General features: G+C 36.4%; 1 protein-coding gene across 1 annotated transcript in view; it reads left to right on the top strand.

Annotated features, from left to right (window-relative positions):
- Window positions 1-20,713, top strand: part of fam20cb (FAM20C golgi associated secretory pathway kinase b) — a 61,810-nt gene that overhangs the window by 20,148 nt on the left and 20,949 nt on the right. Inside the window, exon 4 of the mRNA XM_065242528.2 lies at window positions 16,892-16,984. Coding sequence (XP_065098600.1) covers window positions 16,892-16,984 — 93 coding nt within the window. The remainder of the gene's footprint in view (window positions 1-16,891; window positions 16,985-20,713) is intronic.

The following is a 20,713-nucleotide window of genomic DNA, read 5'->3' as shown; positions in this document are numbered from 1 at the left end:
ATATCCTGGCTTCCTCAAACGCATTGATTTTGTACAAATGATAGGCCAGGGTACGTTGTGACTGACCTGAATACCTCTGACGTCAGCTGGAAATGTGACACTTCTTTATATGTTTGAAAGATTCGTTCACAATGCAATGCTTACTGGAGATAACAGGTTGTGAGTCAAAGCAGGAGGAATTATGATAATGTCGGCCTTGTCCACATCAAGGCCCAGGAAGTAAAATGTTGCCAACAATCCAGAAGCACAGAAAGGACAGGATGATTCAAGTGCAACATTCTTCTCCCAGGATGCGCATAAAAGTAAATGACAGCATGGGTCACTCAAATACTGGCATTTTTAATAAATATTTATGAACATTTACATTCTTTCAACTTGTAACTGTATTTTAAATGAGTTTTTTACACTTGACATGACTTTCTCTTGATTTGACACACACACAATTCTAAATGGATCAAGAAAAATATTATGTTGAATCGGGATCAGACGAATCATTGAATCATTTAAATTGAATACATATATATATATATATATATATATATATATATATATATATATATATATATATATATATTGAAATAAATGTATATTGAATTTATAAATGAAAAAAATGATATTGTCCGGTTATCTTATATAAAATAGTGAAACTCAAAATCAGACAATAATTCATCTTTAAAGTAATCCAAATGACTCTTTGGGTTAATAAATGACTTCTGAAATGAAACTACATTTGGCAGAGAAAATTATTTTTAGATTATTATAGATTATAAGCTTATTTAGTGATCGATATGTCATGTAATATTGTAAACATACAGATTAGTGCAACTTTATGCATGTTACAAATTAACAATAACACAACATATCAATCTAAATAAGCTTATATTTTTTTCACAAATGTATCGTTTCTCTTTAGAAGACATTTATTAACCAATGAAAATCATTTGGATTTTTTGAAAAATGAATCTAGGTGCTTTCTAAAGCTTCACAATGTTGATCCCCAAATAAGATAGCATCACAGAATTTAATACAAAATTATTATTCAACTTAAGAAAGGACATAGGATATACATCCGTGAAAAAATGAGGGTAAATTAGAGATCTTCATATTTTGGTGAACTATTCTTTTAACAGAAGGTACAGGATGTCACACAATGTGCTAATACAATGTGTCAGTTTATTGGCATTGTACAGTAGTTTACAATGTGACTTATCCAATTTGGATTGTGAATAAAACATAGAGTGCATGAATTTGTATGAATCTGACAACCATTAAAGGTTATTCTGAAGAAAACAACTATCAAAATCATATTTGTTCCGTTTTAATACAACCAAATCAAAGACAGAGTATAAATAGGGGAAAAAGAAACCAAAAATGTGTCCAAGTGTCCAAGCAACTCTGTTAGCAAATTAAAACCATCCCACAGAAGGGCATAGCACGAAAAAGAAAACAAAGCAGTAAAAGCTGAGACAAAAACTGTATATTTTCACAGACCAATCAGGGCAGCAGTAACAAGCAGACAGGCCCAAACACTGGAAACAGAAACAAGAGAATGAACCAGCACTGAACACACACTTAGAATATAAATGGAGGCAAATAAGAAGAGAAGTGAGGGCAATAATCAGGGAAACGAGAGGTGGAGCTAACACACATGTAAAAAAAAAACCAAAACAATAACAGTAAATAAACACACATGTATTCCGGATCCTGACGTTTTTATTTAAATTTCCTTGTATTATTGTGTTAGATTTTTAATGGTGTATTATAAGCACATTAACCTTTCTATTCTTGTTTTTCACCAGAGAGATTGCGTATAATGCATTTAACGTTGACATTGTCAGGCCTTTGTTCTATTTATATAACCAGTGAAAGGACATGTTTGCCCAGAAAAGCATAGCGGAGCTGGAAATCAATAAGCAATACTCACCGGTCCCATGGGTCATTTGTAATTATAAATGATAATGGCAGCAGCTTTCTTTTTGCTGGAATGCAGTGAATGAGATGGAGAGGTCAATTCCAATTACATGAAGGTGATTGGAACTCCGGTATCGCAAAAACTTGACACGACCCATAAATAATATTCATGTTCACAGGAATTCAGTGCTATAGTGCTATGCCTGTTACCCAATGCCCGCTGTTTTATTCATCTATCAGCTTAACGCAACAATGCATGTGAACCTGTATTACATCACTGCAGGTTTAGGACTATATTCAAACCTCATAATAATTCTCCCAAATAAACTCTAATACTCATTGACACATCTGGCACTGTGATTTATCAACTAGTTTTTCTTGTTGTCACCTGGTTTTATGACTGTTATTCTTCGTCAACATGCACCGTCACGTTTGATTTTAGGTCATTACAAATCATGCGGCACATCTCACCGTTTCATCATTAGCTCATCCTAAGGTTTTACAGCCGAGCAGTCAGTGATAAAGCTCAGTAATAGTGACTGACAGGGTCACAGATTTCATACTAAAATCTGGCCCTCAAATCGAAAGGGAGCCAGACGGTGTTCATGGCCGAACAATTTACATTTACCTTTAAAAATTAACAAGAGTGAGATTTTTATATGAGTTGTCAGACCTTTTGAGCAGAGAGATACTAGGTCCGTTTGGATCAAGAAAGGATGACAGCAGGGTATGTTAATCAAAGCCATTTTATTTCAACTAATTTAAATACCCAAACATATAGTATACTATAGTATAACATGTAGTACAGTATAATATGTGCTCAAATCTCATTTTGACAGAGGTGGCATTTAGGGTTTTTCCTTCTGAGCTCCTCAAATAATGTATTTGTTATAATAAAAACAAAAGAATTAATATTAACAATAATATTATTACTAGGGGAGAGCGGGGCCCAACCTAACGCTTTTTGGTTTTGTCTCAATCATTAAAAAAAAATTGAGTTTGATTACTTATATCTTTACACAAGCAACACACACATCTCTGCTACAAATGAACATTTGAAGTTTGTTTCTATTACTTACTATTTTTGGACAATTGCACCAAACGTGACAGAAGTGCAAATGTTACAACTTACCCTATAGGGGAGGGGTTAATTGTAACAGGCAGGGGGTTAGTTGAAACACTTGCTAAAAATTTAGTTTGCAGGCAAATATTTCAATACTATTTTGTCTATATACTTGAAGTGGATATTGTTTATATATCTGTCTATAGACGGTTTCATCGGACGCACGTGATACACGTCTGGATCCGAAATTTACTTCCGGTTTTGTTTTTTTAATGGTTTGACTAGTTGCTAAACTGATCTCTTGAACAAATGCCTCGTTGAAAATAACAAATGTTTTTGTTTCCTATGAAATCTTTGTGTTGTTTTTTTGCTTGTTATATAAATGAACTACGTTTAAAGTACTTTGTTGTTATTTAGTATTAGCGGAGTTTACCGGAAGTTACGTGCGGACCGCGACAGCCGCTTGTTTATGTTGTTACTGCTGAAACCGTCTATAATAGACAGTTATCCACATTGTATTCATTTATACAGCCCTTTTCTAACAATAGTTCAATTATAAATGTCTAAATATGTGAGAAAAAGCAGCACAATTATGACAAAACATATTTTATATGTGACCCAGTCTGTAATAACCATACTACAGTTTCAAAATCAAATTCTGAGATAATGAGAATCAAAGTCTGATTTTAGCCATTCATTTCATTATGATTTTAATCTTTGACGTGACCTTATTCAATCAATATTAAAGATATAAACAAAAATAAATTTGACACACGATTTTTGATAAGACAGGCACATTTATTTTGTTGACAACCAGCAATCATTCATATGTAGCCTATTAAAAACAACGGCAAGAATTACCTAACGTTATTGGTTTTTATATCGTAAATGCTGAGGGGTTAGTTGTAACACAGCGTTACAATTAACCCTGCTGGGTCAAAATATTTTCAAGCCCACCAAAAAAGTTGGTAAGAGCTGCAGACATATTTCAAAACGATTGCATGTTTAAGTCAACAAGACAACCGAAATAAACATATAATGAAAAAAATGTACTTACATGCCACCAAAACACTCATTCATCATAACTCATCAATAAAATTATACATTTCTAATAATTTGCGCAACAATGTAAACAGTCTGTGTGACAACTAACCCTGCGTTAGTTTTTGCCCCGCGCACCACTACTTTTAATAAAATTTTAAATAAAAATACACAACATGCTGACTTTACTCACAAATATTTACATATATCAATATTAGATTAAACGTAAACATAATTTTGGCTGATAAAATAACAATTACAAAAAGAGGTGTTTGAAACGTAACATATTTTGGCTGACAAAATGAATGGTACAAAAAGAGGATTTTGAAACGTAAAGCATTATTTTGGCTGACAAAATAAATGCTCCAAAAAGGATTTAGAAACGTGAAACATTATTTTGGCTGACAAAGTACACATTACTAAAGAGGATGTAGTCATAATTGATGTCGATGAACCTAAATCTTTTAGTGGCCTACATTCATCTGCAGTTTATTTAGCAAATACCATAACAGTATCATAGACTGTTGACCCACCCGGTTGCCAAAACCATCAAGATGTGCAGGGACAGATATTTGATGGATCTTTAAACCCCAGTTATGCGTAATAGCAGTGGGTTCAACATCTGAAAGCCCAGATCAAACTACAGGAAGGCTGAGAGCACACGCTGCACACTTTAACCTGATAGCACAGCCATCACCTCTGCCTGTCAGAGAGGAGATGCGCCGTGGGGCTATCAGACGTGCTATCATACGGAGAAGCCTGTCAGTCTGGGCCAGTAAATCAGAGATTATGTGCAGATGATGGATTTCTCTTTATGGCCCGTTGATCTGGCTGGAATATTTACACGATGCCATTAAGTGGATGATGCGGATGAGAGGATGATGCTGTGGTCTTTCTTATTAAGGCCTGCCTGTCTGTTAGCTTAGCATGTGTGCTCTCTTGTTTCGCTTTCTGTTTATATAAACTTACTCTGCTACTTTGACTGTGTTTCATCATCCAGATCTGTTAGGCTGATTTGTCACAACAAATGGCGATAGACAGGAAATCTTTTATTTGCATGGAGGGTTGCAGGGGTTGCATGAAGTTGGCTTTCATGTGATGCAGACTTTTCGGATCAAATTTGAGCTACTATAGGATGCATTATAATATTTAAGTTGTGTGACTGCACTGCATACAACCAATAAGATGAGTCGTAGTTAAAACTGTGTGTGTGATGTGAGAATTAATAATAACTTTATCCTAAATACTTTACAACTATATGGGTGAAAGGCGACTTTAAGGACAGTTGGAAAATTCATCATGACCACGTGGCAAATTGCGCTGTATCCAAATGTCGCAGAGAATGAAAAACTTGCTTTAGTCCTTTGTTATCTCAAAAGATTTATATTCACTAATGTTAACAAGAGCACATAAAGTTGAGAAACACAATATAATTAAAATGCCTAGACAAGTTTTTTGCAGAAAAATGTTGACTTTTCCCTTAGGGCTGTTGTTTTTGTCTTGTGGTCAGAGTTTTGTGTTCACGTCAGGTCATTTTTCACTTTTGTGTTGGACTTAAAACAGCTGGCTTGTGCAGCTCCACCTCGTATACTGGACAACAGCTGTGAAAAAACTGAGGGGCGGGGGTAAAATACAAACATTTCAGTTGATAATAAAGGGATAGTTCATGCCAAATTGACAATGAGCCCATATTTTACTCACCCTCAAGCCATCTTAGGTGTATATAATTTTCTTTTGGCTCTTCCTAGCTTTGTAATAGCATTGAATCGTAGCCATTTTTTAAGCCCATCCATCATCAGGAAGAGGAATCCATACAACCTTGGTGGCTTAATTTATATGTTTTGAAGCAAAAACAGTATGCTTTTGAGAGAAAACGGTTTGTGTTTGAGCATATTTAGTGGCCGATAGTTGCATTTAAATCTAAACACATCTCAAAAATAGCGGCATGCCGGTTCCTCATCAAAACGATAAGACGATTGTTGGTTCTTTTATGTGCATGTTTTGTCACAACGCATATATATGACTAGTCACAAAACTGGCGAAAACTAGTCATTGTCTTATGTGTCGTAGTTCACCCCAGATTTTCAGTTTGGGTAAACTATACCTTTAAAGACCCCAAATTGTGCTTGACATTAGGGCTGGGTATTTGGCAAGGGCCTCACAATACGATACATATCACGATACGTGGCTGTGATGCACCATATCACGGTACGATACAATATGTTGCATGTTGCGATACATTACAATGCTTTTTTCTTTCTTTTTTAATCAAAAATGTAAAAAATAGAGCTGATTTTTCATTTTTTAAAGCCAAAATGTGTCCACACGAAAGCTGCTGGTGTTTTTACATTTTCTGCCATTTTTTCACTTCCACTAACTTCTGAGACATTGGCCGTATATATAACACACATCTGGACAGCGACAACTACAGCAGCGGCGGAGGAGGTTGTTTGACGCACACAGAGGGATTATTAATTTTTTTTTTAAATATCTATAGTAGAGGTTGAAAATCGATAAACTATTGTGGAAAAAAGTATCATGATAGTTAGCTGTATCAGTATTTTTGCACAGCCCTACTTGACATGTATTTCTTTTTACTCTTTCCCGCCATTGATGAATTATCTTGTCAGTTAGGAAAAACACTTCCCGACCAATGATGCTTCCCTGATGAGTTTTTACGGTAATCTATAATTCCGCTATTATCCACTAGGTGGCGCTCTTATCTAATTATAAAAAACTATATATGTTTTGATCATCGCTCTGAATCTGATCTCTAAAGGGATTTTTACACCTGGTCACTTCTTGCATTTTCTCTGATCGGATAGCTCCGATCTGATCGTAAATGTGTAAATGCCCTCCAAAACGTTTTCGGGACAGATTTAAATCACTTGAGGAAGTGGTCTGGGATGTATTTCAGACAAAACTGGACAAGTGTAAATATTAGGGCTGTAACGATTTATTGTGCAAATGCTCGTTTTCTCAATTAATTAATTTGAATGAATTACCGCCACAACCAAAAGCCAGAGGGCGCTCTCGTGCAGAAACTCCAATTGTGTATTATATCAGTTTTTGGTTAAAAAAATAAAGTTCTTTCATTTGATATATTGTATGTTTATATATTTAAAGAATAACATTTTCAGAAAGGCTTTAAAATATCACAAAAATAAAAAAAATGCTGGCAGGGAAAGAGTTAACAATTAAGCGGGTAAACTTTGTCAGGACACATTAAAGGTCTAATCCCTTTGTTTAAATAACCAATAGTCTCTTATTACATTACAGTACACCATGAACTATTTGCTTTTCAGTTTATAGTCTTATTGTAGAGCACAAATGCTTGGATAAAATGTAATGCTAAGAGTCATCAATGCAATTGATCTGTTGTTGTTGTTGTTGTTTTTAGCAAATTTTAAATCATTTTTTTTTTCATTTCTTTCTTGCTGATAGTGGCACAGATATGGCAAACTTCACCATATTCATGCAGGCGGTTGCATTTGATAATACAGGAACACACCTGAATAAACTAGCGTGTGATAGCTGTGAAAAAACTAAAATGTTCAACCAGCCTCCAGAGACAAAGATGAGACCATAAAAAAGAAGTTTCCCAGGAATTTTTACAACATGGCTGAATTTTCCCTCACATAAAGCAGGCTCAAGGCCAACATAAGCCTCCTCACGCTACTAATAAACGACTCTACTGCCACTGTCAGACACAGCACTAAATACCAGACATCCCCATTGAGCCACCAGTAGCTCTTCTGGGCTGGAAATAAAGGATGGGTTGGGATCAGTCCTGCAGTAACCTGGTAGACGTTGTGCTCTTGCTGTTTTTCTTGAGGCAAGTTTCTATACAGTATACACAACAGATTAAAAGATCACTACCAATCTTTTGCACAGTATATAAAGTATATATCTCAGGAGACATCAACAAGCTCTTTGATAAAATGCCAGGAGTACAATTTTTACAAATTGTAGCATGGCTACTTTGAAAGTCATCAAATATATTATTAAATATTTAAATGTTAATGTTTTGATTTATTATTTCACTAAACATTTTTTTCTGTTGTGCATAAAGCAACTGCTGAAGGTTGTAAAACGATCCATCTCTTGACATTACCTATTAGCAGTTATCACAAACAGGCCACAGAAAGCAGCTTTATTCTGCAGCAGGCACCTCCTCGTCTAATATTTGCTTCCAGCACCATGACATTAGCTTCAAAGGTCACTTCTGCATGCTCCTGCAGTTTAAACAATGCTCCGTTTGATAATCATTCACAGTGAGAAAGTCACAGAGTGGCCATCATTGAAAAGGGTCTGTGAAGTGACCAAATTTAGCACTCTATCCAGCAGCTTTTCTCCTAAAGCCAAGAAGGCATGTTTTTAAGTGTCCTGCCTTTTGTCTTGGTGCTCCATCGCGGTCTGACCAACACTCATCCTGAGAATGCTGGGTTAAGCTTTTACAAGTGCGGCAACCATTAGGGTTTGTGAAATGAATTGGCATTCACGGCAATTGTGGGTGCTCTTTTTGGCTTTAGTTCAGTGCAGAGCCAACAAAGGGATTTGCCAGAATATAGTCTCCTAGATACCTTGTCTTTTTTGATTCATTAGTATGGTCCATGTTTTTCTTTACATTTCAGTTTTTTGATGAATGTCGCTTTTGCACTTTGTCCATCAGCAGTTTCCTCATCTGCTCCTGTTGTATTATTGCAAAGTTAGCCATGATGACCGCTAAAGCGTGTCTGTACAGTGTTGGACTGTTTTATACCAATAGTTCAAGATGAGGGCTATTTGGGGAAAGTGTTATTCTGCCTAGTTTCAGTTCCGAAATTTTTTTGTCATTTTTAGTAAATCTTTGTGTATTATTCAGCAACTTGTAACTTGTTTTTAAATTCATTATTTTGTATTACGTACTGTATCTCGGCCTACATATTGTCTAGTCTGCTCTCTAGATATAGATATCACATAAAAAATCTGTCAATCACCTGTGTTCAGCAGGCAAATTTTTGTATTGTGGTAATTGCTGGGACTTGTACTGCACCATACTGTACTTTCACTCTATTGACAGAAACAGGTTAAAAACTAAAGTGTTGTATTCCGAATAACAAGTTTGAAAAGTTTTTTTAAACCCTTAAATGTTTATATTTATTAAATATTAAATAAATAAAGCAGGGGTCGAAATTAACTTTTTTAGTAGGTAGCACTGGTGCTCCCAAATTGAAACGTTAGGAGCACCAGCAAAAATGTAGGCGCATCCATTGAAAATTATAGGAGCACCACATCAAACTAAAATACTCAAATTAAAATAAAACTATTTGTTTACGTAAAATATGGCTTTTTTGTATAACAAAACTTTGTCATTATATTATTTAAGAAATCATTTAAAATTATTATTTTTATTACTTTAAAAATAGATTTTACTATAGCTACAATAGTAATAAATGTATGTCAATTTTAATACGTTTAACTGACTTTTATTTTGATGGGTTGTCGATGTGTATTTGACGATCGTTTAATAAAACAATGAAATCTGCGTGAACTCTGACAGCAGCTCAGCCTCTGAATATGATCTTTATGTATTTGTGTGCTAAAAACAGCATGAAACTGAGTCAATCGTGTAAAGTTTAATTGATCTCTATAAGACGTTCACCAATTATTCCACAGTATATGTGAACATTTTGGTAAGAAATAAAAACAAGTCGCACCACAACAATCATTTGCACTCGCACAAATGCTCCCAAATATATTTTGAGGTTGCGCCAATAAAATTTTAGGAGCATATGCGACCACAATCGTCACAATTTCGAGCCCTGTAAAATAATATTTAAATGTAAAAGATTAAAATCTATATAACGGTTTCAAACATTTTCAAATGCAAAAGAACACAACTGTGATAATAAAGAATAAAAATATTTTTAACCAATATCTACAAATAATTTTTTTTTTAAATAATTTTTTCTGGGCTAGAACGTTTTAATCCAGATAAAAATTTAAAATATCTGTCCACTGTTGTACTATACATATATTATTGATAGCAACCCTAAAAACATGCCGTGTTATAGGCTAAATTTTAACTTTTTAGTTTGGTTAAAGAAAAACAATCTAATGCAATTATGTCTGGCAGTGATAGTGATTGCAGTTTCCAATATATCGGGCAATATTTGCATATTTTTTATTGCATCGGACAATAAATCTTATCAAATCTTTTCAAAATGTTGTCTTGTAAAAAAATTTAAATACTTTAAAATAATTTATTTATAAATATAATGCATAACAAATGTTTATTTAGTTTGTCTCATTTACTGTAATTACAGTTTTGTTATATTGGCCTCATATCGGTCATACTGCTTTCTAAATATAAGTATTAGCATTGGTCATTAAAAAAAACCCATATAGGTCGACCACTAATGTCTGTTAGGTGGTATGCATAGACCGTAAAATAAAAGTATGATGCCCATTTGCTCTCTTCCATTGGTGAAAAGTGAAGCTGCCAGTGTCACGATATGCTGCTGACATCTTGGATCTTAAGTCTGGGCAGTAGCGATTTCGGGACCAGTCCTGCGCAGTAGTGAGCAGGAAGTAAATCAAGGTCCCGCCCTCGCTCTTGCAGAATGCGCACAACACAGCTGTCAATCATGACGTCACACCACCGTTTTTATAGCATTAAATAACTAACCAAAAACAATCCTATTTTAAAAACAAAAACTAGGATTTACATCAGCATGATAAAAACTACAGTAAATGACAGAAACCTGATCGGAAAAAAGATAATTGAAGTTTAATTAAAATCTTCAGTTGGTCTCAAGTCCTATTGAATAACATGGGGAGGCGGGGTTTATGACCTATACTAGGATCAGTAATTGGGGGGCGATTGAGAAGTTTGGCTTCACTTTTCAGGGCTTGTGCGCACGCTTGGTGGTATGGTGGAAATTAATTTCAACATAAAATTTTGCCTGCTCGTCTTGCTGTCTACTTGCATGCGCAAGTGTGCATTTTTGCAGCTCCCAGTTCACTAAAGGAATAATGCCAATTTTGCTCACATCACCAAAAGCCAAAAAAAATCTGTGCTCAATAGGTTTTGCACAATAAATTCCCTGTTTTGAGACTGCTACTTTGTGAAGGACACAGCCGACTGCCAGTTATACTGTGCTAACACTGTGAAGAATTGCTCAACAACTGCAATCCAGGCACCTGAATCTGCTAAATGCATGCTCAACTACACCGTATATATATGCTGGGTTACTGTGCTTTTTTTGACCATTCGATCATCATTTGGTAAATTGCAGTGTCCAAAATAACTAGAAAACATGGTGCATCCATTTAATGTTTTTCTCCTTTTGTGACTCTGTTTGTATGCACCGATAACCTGTCCACCCGGTGAGAGTAAACATCATGGTTATCTTCAAGTGCAGGGTCACAAAGAGCGGCTCTCTCAGTGTATTTTGATGGCCCGAGACATCCTGCTCTCGGCAGAGCTGGTTTTAAGATGTCTACACACATCCCATGGGCCCGTCTTGAGGCTAAGTGTATGTTAAGAGCTACCGCTTACATGGCATCTTTGATGGTGAACCACATCCACTGAGGGCGTTTTTGAAGAAAATAGAATGAAAAAAAATCTCCCACACATACGCTGAACCGAGTCGACTCGTCTCTCTCCCCTAACAGTTTCTTGATTTCTTCTTATTTTTAGCACCTCTTTTTGCTAATACATGGGAAAGTTTTCATCTATGCGTTGTTTGCCGCAATCGCGAATGCTTCTAAGGGATTGTTTTGACCCCGTCACAGGCCAGTATGCGTCTGCTTTGCTTTGTTATAATTTTCTAGTCCAGCAGCCAGTCGAGTGTTGTTTTCCTCGTATCTCTCTGGGGCTTTGCGGGAATAAATGAGAGCTTGCAAACTCAAGCTTAACAAGGTTGTCTGGAGCGCCAGTGCGGAAGAAGGGGGTTTTAAGGGTTTCCACCCTCAGCTTTTGCCATCAGCTGCTGTCTTTGTGTCTCTTTATAATTCTGTGTTTCCCTGACTATTTACATTATGAAGTTGATGTTGAGGCTTGTTTGATGGAAAGCAATGCTGTAGAGCTCTGAGGCGGATCTGTGCAAACGTTAAGTGCTGTCATCGTCGGGTCAAGTGCTTTGCTTCAGTGGTGTTCAATAAGTACTTAAAGACATAATAGTACACTTGCAGTGCATTAGACAGTGAGCTGTGATAATTGCTGTGATAACAGGCTGATTATGTTTACAGGGTACTGAATTTATAAACGGGAGCAAGTACGGTTTGGAACGGGTGTATGGGTGTTTTTAACTTCTGGCACTTTTGTGTCACAGGGGTTTGTTTTTATTAAAAACTTTATTTGTGTGTGAAGATCCAATAAAACATATTCTTTATTTGCTGCATTTTAAATGTCTATATATACACTCTATAAAACATTATTAGAGATGTGTTATTTTTAACCCAGCATTTTGTCAAAAAGGGACAAACCAAACCCATTGGGATGCTGGATTGTTTCAACTCAAAATGCTGGGTTGTTTTAACCCATTGTTGGATCAAATATAAACCTTTTCTGACCCAACACTGGGTCAAAAATAACCCAGCATTTTTAGAGCGTTGATTTCTTTCACTTTTGTTTGACTTTGATCCAGTCTTTTGATCTTATAGTGCTGCAGGGATAAGTTATTTTTGTAAGATAACCCGGAAGTTAGTGGTATACTGGTTCCCTCGCAAAAAAGCCCATTCATTTTTCCCATAGACTTTTGGATTATTGCCAAAAATAAGCTATGTTTTTAACTAGGGATGGGCACGAGTACTCGATTGCTCGAGACGAGTACTCGAACGTGGCATCGATGATCGATCACGAAAACGATGATCATGTGGGTTTATTTATTTATTTATTGTGGATATGGCGGCATTTGGGTGTCTGGTTAGCATTACAAGCGCATGTGGTAGTAAAGACTGGGTCTGGAGATGCATGTTTGACGTCGTGTCGAGCTACGCAGACCGACGTATGACATCAGTAGCATTACCATGCGTGATTCAAAAACAAACAGATAATTCCGCGCGCCCGAACATCAGCAACCCGCCGGTCCGTAAACCCGCGAGCCCGCGAAGCCGGTCACACCTCACATCACTGAGGCACTATGGTTTAAAAGGATGCCGTGATCTTCGGAAATACAGTCAGTCAGTTGCAAAATGTACAGCGCCGTCAAAAGTTCAATGGGTTATCACCCAGCTAGCAAAAATTGTGCGGGCCGAAAGCGGAACGATTAAGGCTGGAACAGTGCCGCAGGGCATCCGAGCTCGGGCCACTTATACATGCTAGCTGGGCATCTCATATTTAAACATCAAATGTCAAGAGATACCAGAGAGCCATACGAGCATTTACATTACATATTGACTAAGGTAAGAGGACGACACGACACAGCTAAACGCTAAAATGATAGCAATAGACTTAAAGCTGCTTAATGTTATGAAGCTTGTGCTTTGACCGGACGTGTTTAAAAGTGCGCTGTTTATGATGCACATCCACAAAGGGAGTTAAACTTTCTTTTTTTAGATAACTTAGTTGAAAACTTAGTTGAAGTCTTGCATTTATGCAGATAGATGGACGTTGTACATTTATGTTGTATAAAGGCTTAATATTATGCAGAGTGCGTCATATAGAAAGCGCTTCGGTTTGTGTTTGTTAACCCTTTAGTTTCATTCCATCACGCAGCTTTTCCTGTTAGAGGTTTCTGTTAAAAACATTTAATTAATTAAAACTCTAGTATGTGTTCATTGTTCTGTCATAGTTTCTTCGAAATTAAGTTTTATTTGAGTGTTTTTAATAAAAATATTTTCATTTCACCATGACGTGTACGCCCCGCCCCTTTGATTTCCCCGCCCCCAGTTAATCGAGTACTCGTTCTTCAGACCTATGGATTAATCGAAATGAAAAAATGACATAAATGCACATCCCTATTTTTAACAAAAGTTTATGACACTTATGACAATATAATCTTTACACAACTTTTATTAATTTTTATATTTCTAGTAAATGCATTTAGACTTCAAAATTGATAAAACTTGTGTTTATCAGTGAAGATTATCTGGTTGGACAAAACGTGTAAGTTTTGATAACTTTTTTTGAACACAGAGCTTATTTTTTGTGATAATCCAAAAGTCGTTGGGAAAAATTAATGGGATTTTTTGCGAGTTAACCAGTGTCCCGCTAACTTCTGGGTTTAGCCTACAAAAAACGATTGACTTCCATATTGTGACATATTTCCAAGTAAATCGGAAAAACACATAAGGAAAATAGCAGTTGTGGCTTGTGTTTTACACTGTGAATTGATTGGATATAGAAAAATAGGTGTTTCATTCAGAAATGGAGATTCAGTAGATTGACAGTTGGAGAGGGCGGAGTTAATGGATGCTCCGCCCAAGCCGTCTAGCTGACGTCATCAGAGAATGATCGCCAGAGGAGGACAGAAGTACATTTTCAGATTTTTATTAAATTGAGGGCACATGAATTTTTCATTATTCCATTAAAAAATAAAACTTGTCAGTTTTGATTTCATGGTGATTTATAATATATTATACAGATTATACATTAATAGCATTTTGAATGTATTGTGTGAAATTATCAATTTATGTACAAAATAATGACTGTCCCTCAGTGCCTAATGCAAAATTTCTGTCAAGCTTTGCAGGAACTGGGGACACTCCACTTTTTTGAAAAATATGCTAATTTTTCAGCTCCCCTATAGTTTAACACTAGCATCAGGCAAAAAATATTAATTTTCCGTTGGTCTTAGTACACAGTGTAAAAACAGAAGAGTCAAATAGGAAAAATATCGAAACTCTTTGGTTATTTTTTAGCGCGATGCTAATGGTCTAATCAGTTTCAATGGATTGTGCTAAGCTATGCTAAAAGTGGTACAGCCAGACCCGGAGATCAGCTGAATGGATTCCAAAACGGTAATAATCTGATGTTGAACTCTAACGGAGCTGGAAAATGAGCATATTTTCAACAAAAAAATGCAGTGTCCCCTTAAGGCCAAAGTGTGGTCCACTTTTTTGCGTGGATGCAAGGGTCCAAGTACATTTTTTATCATAAGAAGAGTGCATGCATACTGATTTTTAAAACCCTGCATACATTGTACGTGTAGGTCGCGTATGCGCCTACAGGAGAATGTAGCATGTAGCCCAGGAGATGCAGTGCGTTTTGTCGCAATCCACATGCGTCAAACCTTTGTGTACACATACAAGACAAACTTTACTTTGCAAGGCTGTGCATTTAACCGTGCGAGTAAATTCACTTACACGTAAAAAACTGACTATACTCCAGGCTTTAGACAGCAGTGTGAACTACAACAAACAGCTTTAATAAAGTGTGAGGAAAACAGAAACAAATCATCACTTATAAACTTTTATTTGCCAAAGAAGCTGTAATGTTGTCAAATTATGCAAAAAGCGTGAAAGATGAAACGTGTTGTTTGCTTTATAATTATACATAAAATTTTAGCAATTAAATTAGTTTGGCATTTTATTCCATACTGGAAGTGTTTCAAATGTCATTACCATTAAACACTGCAAGAAATGTTTGTCTTCTCTTCAACCTTGCAAAAAGAAACTATACAAATAAACTGTTTAAAAACAGTTTAAACTATAACAGGAGTTTATTGTATAAAAACCCACAGGCAGACAGTTGAAGCCACACCCTTATATCTTCTCAGCCAGTTAAACATCTGAGGGCGAGAGTCCAAGCAGCTTCATCACAAGTACTTTAGGGTTGGGGCAGAATTAGGCCTGTTTCTTCCGGCGCAAACACAAATCCATTTTAATTCCCTTCATGCTTGAAAAGAAGCTCACAGTGGGCATGTTGGAGCGATATTATCCGGAGATCTGACTGAGGAGCGGACGGCAAAAGAATGCGAAGTTGGAGACTTTCATTTGGCAGGTCCCATGCTGTGTTATTTAATGATCGGTGAGCGTGTCGGCCTCACAGCTGCGCCTTGAACGAATGCCACCAGCTGAGGACGATACCCAAACCCTGATTTTGCCAAGATAAGGATCTGTTTGCAATGCATTATTGAGCTGGCACTGCTGTCTTCACCTACCTTGCCTTTGGTTCAGATTTTTTTGTTTGCAAGAAAAATGTTGGGGTGTAATATAAGATTAATGGTTTATACGCTATGTTTCTTGAATCATTTTCTCAGAAGTTTCAAGTGTTGAAAAGCAGCTGGATTTAATTCTTTCGACATTCAGACAGAATTCGGAAAACGAGAGAGAGGGAGAAATCTCAAGTATGTTTAAACTGAAGCCTGCCGAAAACATTTCAACAGGAACATATGAAGTTGTGCAGTCGGATAAAAATAGGTTCCCTGGCTCTTGTTTGGAGGGAGGCTTGCCTGGAAAATAATCTGTCCTCTGTTGACCTACAATTATCGATTAAACAATATTGTTGTATTGTTGTTTGGTTTGTTATTAATTACTAAGGTGAAAGATCTCGAATTTGAGTGAAAATGTTTTTACAGAAAATATTTGTGTTTCCTGTAAAGAACCACAACAAAAATGCACTGCAACTCAATTTTGATGTCCTGGGATATTATTGGGGTAAAACTACAGTACTTAATATTAATTAATTAATGGATTAAAGGTCATGGAACACTAAACTAAATTTTGTTTTTGAAAATTAATAATAATATTATATTTATTAATCATTAAGTAGCTCTGTAAATAAAGATTTTCATAAAAATGTCTTAATACAGCCATCCAGAAATAATGGAGATATTTCCTAAACTACGCTTAATTTTCCACAGGGTGGGTTTATTTTTAAGGGCCAGGGCTGCGTTTATGGTTTTGTTGATGAAAGGGACTCACAACAGATTAACCTTTGCCTTGCAGGCAGACACGGGAGCAGGAGACGCCCCCCGACTTCTTCTACTTCTCCGATTTCGAGAGGCACAATGCAGAGATCGCAGCATATCATCTAGACAGGTAAAGGGCTGCTCACCTGGAGCCATAAACGTCAGCCTTTGAAATGAATCGTTTTATTCATGCGGGTGTATTTTCTGGGAGTGTATATGAAGGCATGTATGTGTTAGATAGCACCTACAATAAAGAATTGTGTTGATATACAGTACTGTGCAAAAGTCTTAGGCCACCACCACCACCAGCTTTGTTGTTTTAGCAAAGTTTTAATGTCCATCCATATTTATTTTTAACTCTTTTTTTAATGTACAATCAGAAAATACAGGAAATATGTACAGAAAATTAAAAACAAAACAATTTTCAGGACTAAATGTCTTCTTCAGGCATCGGTCAGTATTTAGTGTGACCTCTCTTGGCACAAAACACATCTTGAGCTTTTTTGAGGAGACTTAAAACCTGAAGTCATTCGATTAGAATTTGAAATTAGGATTTAATTTCATTTAGGTTTAAGTGATCCTGCAGCTGCCTGATATTACTGGAAGTGGAATTTACTCTAAATACTTGACAATTCAGCTTATACTTTTATACTGTTTATAATACTACATATACATTTCCTTTATTGTATTCTAATAAAGAGACTGAGAAATAATTATATATGATCACTATACAATTGTAAAAACAATACATCTAATGGTAGCTTGGTGGCCTAAGACTTTTGCACAGTACTGTAGTTTTGGGAGGTTTTACTGTAGTAATGCAATTTTTTAATGCATAGTAACATGGTTCTCTTTAAGTACTAGTGTATGTACATATCATGGCATGTAAAGATGATTATAACTTCACCAGGTTACTACCACAAAAAATTTTGTATAGAATAATATATCATTTTTCTCTCTTTATGACCACAATGTATGCGACTGGTCAAACACACCTACTGTACTCATTCATTATTTTTACTATAATCTTAAGTACTGTTACCACACAAGTGTTCCTGTTGCTTAGTTTGTAAAGCATGGTGCTGGGTCATGGGTTACATTTTTAACCTGGATAGAAGTCTTTGCCAAATTTATGCATTTAATAAAAACTCACTACTAAATATAGGAAATATAGACTATGTAGTGACTTAAAATGTTTAACAAATTGAAAGTCTTGTATTTCTGCATCTTTAAAGTTTGCGTTTACTTCATATGGACCATCCTGGGACTTTCACTGCAATTGTCATCAATTAAAAAGTCAAGTTTTATCTACAGGCATTATAGATTTGTCTATAAAACTAATTTCTAAGCATTTAATCATACTGTACCTTTAGGTCAAAATATTAATATCATATATTCAGTCAAATGTGTCATCATATGTAACTGTGGGGCAAGATTTGTTTGCACAATGTTTTTTTTATGTTTGTGTGACTGCACACAGGTATTCCATATGTTTTCAGCACATTTGACTTTGCATTTATACATAGGTGTGAAAGTACAGATTGTGAGTTTCAGGGGGGCACTGAGCAGCGTGAAACCTGCAGTTTTACACTCATAAAATACCCAATCCAGAGAGAACATAACAACCGACTGTGAACACAAACCCATCCGTCAACATCCCATCACCAATAGAGCTCCATCCAACAATGTCCGCTTATAGACTATTAGCCCTCTGATAAGTGTCAGTAAGTGATTGAGAGACTTTCATCTGTATGCCACAATAACCCATCTGTCCGTGTCAGCTCATTTCATGTTTATTGGTTGCTTGCTATAGTGATATATGAGTCAGATATTCCCAGAATCTGATATTAGACTCTGGGATTTATTGCTATTATAGTTTATTTCCATCCTTATATTTTTTCTTCTTTTGTTTAATGTGATTGGATGGGTGTGTTACTGTTGGCAGGGAACATTGTCGGAAAAAACTTGCATTTTCATCCTGTTTTCCAGTCAAATATAAAAATGTGCTTGTTTTATGTGTAACAAAATGATGTGAGGTAGGAACTGAAAAGCAATTTGCTAAAATTGTAAGAAAATACATTTTCTGTTCAATCTTTGACTTTGCCTTTCAGAGTCTAAACTAAAGATATCAAGGTTAAATTTTAAATGGATGATCGTTTCATTGCGTAGGAAGAAACCCATAAACTCGAAAAATGACTTTATAGCTGTTTTTCACAGACAGGGTCACAAATGAGCTATGCAGTACAGGGGAGAAGACCCCCCCAAACAAAATTAGCCCCATATGCTCTGTAAAAGTCTCTTCACACAGCTGTTGTGTCATGTTGTTATTACGTGCTGTCCTGTATCCAGAGTCCAGCCCTCCTCTCTAAACCCTGGGCACAATATCATCATTCAGCAGGCCCAGCCCAGACCGGCTAGGTCCGCTTTACTTCCGTCCGCACATCTGGCCGGGAATAAAATCTACTCGGCGCACACAGGCATGTGTGTGGGTAGACAGCACAAAACCAAACACATGAAAAACGCCTGCTTTTCTAAATAAAGTTCCTCCGGGTTTGACAAAAGTGCAGGTTGCTATTTCTATTTTTAAGCAGCGTGACCCAGTGGGCCTCTACGTCCTCCCTAGCCCACCAGTGCTATATCCAACAACATACTATTAATTATCTGATTTTAGTCGATGGGAAGGCTCATTGTAGTGTGGCTTTAGGGAAGAAGAGTGGTTTGGAGGGAGACACTTTAATTGGGTCCCAGTGAGTTATGTATCATACAGTGATTGTGGAGGAAAGACTCCTGCACACAAACTCTCTCTGTCATTTCTGTCAGGATGACTGGCAATCAGTAGTTTCAAATGCTTTTATCCTTTAGGCCCCTTCCATTAGTAGATTTCAGGGGATTTTTTTAAAGTTGTCCTGTCAGCAGACGGTACACACATGTACCCAGCAGGCAGGAGGAATAGGTTTTAAACACTAAATGCAGAAAACAGCACACGGAAACAGATGTATCTACTGGCTGAGGAAAGAGAGAAAGGAGATTCATGTAATGACCAATAATAAAAGGCATGTATGTGTTAGATAGGTTTTTGGTTTGGTATCCATATATTTCCCTTGACTGTACTGATTTATTATTAAAGATGTTTGAAATGTATTTGATGTTGTGTAGGCGATGTTGTATGCTTTGTGCGCCATCTACTGGTTGAAATTATTACCAATCCAACCTCACTCTCTCATGCGGTGCCGTAGGAACCGACAGTGGGATGACGTCAAAGTACCGCGAGAGGAATTCGAAATCAGACTTTTTCCACATATTTTTTGAATCACTCTCGCGGTACTTTGATATCATCGGCTTGTCGGTTCTTTCCTAGCGTCGTGCATGAAGGTTGCAGCCTGCGGAGGTCGCAAATGGAGGGTGCATACGTCATCATCGTGGTTTATTTAAGTTAACTGACCATTACATTCGCATGTCATAAACATATTAAACTATTTACTATTAACTAAGAATAACAGTAAACTTTAAGGGGTGGTTTCCCGAACAGGGATTAGCTTAAGCCAGGACTAGGCCTTAGTTTAATTAGGAAATATAACTAGTTTTAACAAACATGCCTTTTCTAAAACATTACTTGTGTGCATTTTGAGGCAAAACAAAGAGTACTGATGTATTTTAAGATATGTCAGTGCAAGTTGGTTTCAGTTTGGGCAGCTCTTAAAATTTGTTTTAGTCTAGGACTAGTCTAATCCCTGTCCGGGAAACTACCCCTAAAAGGGTTTGTTACAGCCACTGCCATAACATAAAGAGGGATGACACGAATGCTCATTTAAATTAGGGGAATTTATTAAAACAATATCAAAAATAATAACAATGTAGG

Source organism: Paramisgurnus dabryanus, chromosome 1, assembly GCF_030506205.2.
Source record: "Paramisgurnus dabryanus chromosome 1, PD_genome_1.1, whole genome shotgun sequence".
Taxonomy (NCBI): domain Eukaryota; kingdom Metazoa; phylum Chordata; class Actinopteri; order Cypriniformes; family Cobitidae; genus Paramisgurnus; species Paramisgurnus dabryanus.
Note: the sequence above shows the minus strand (reverse complement) of the source record. Positions and strands in the feature narration are given on the sequence as shown.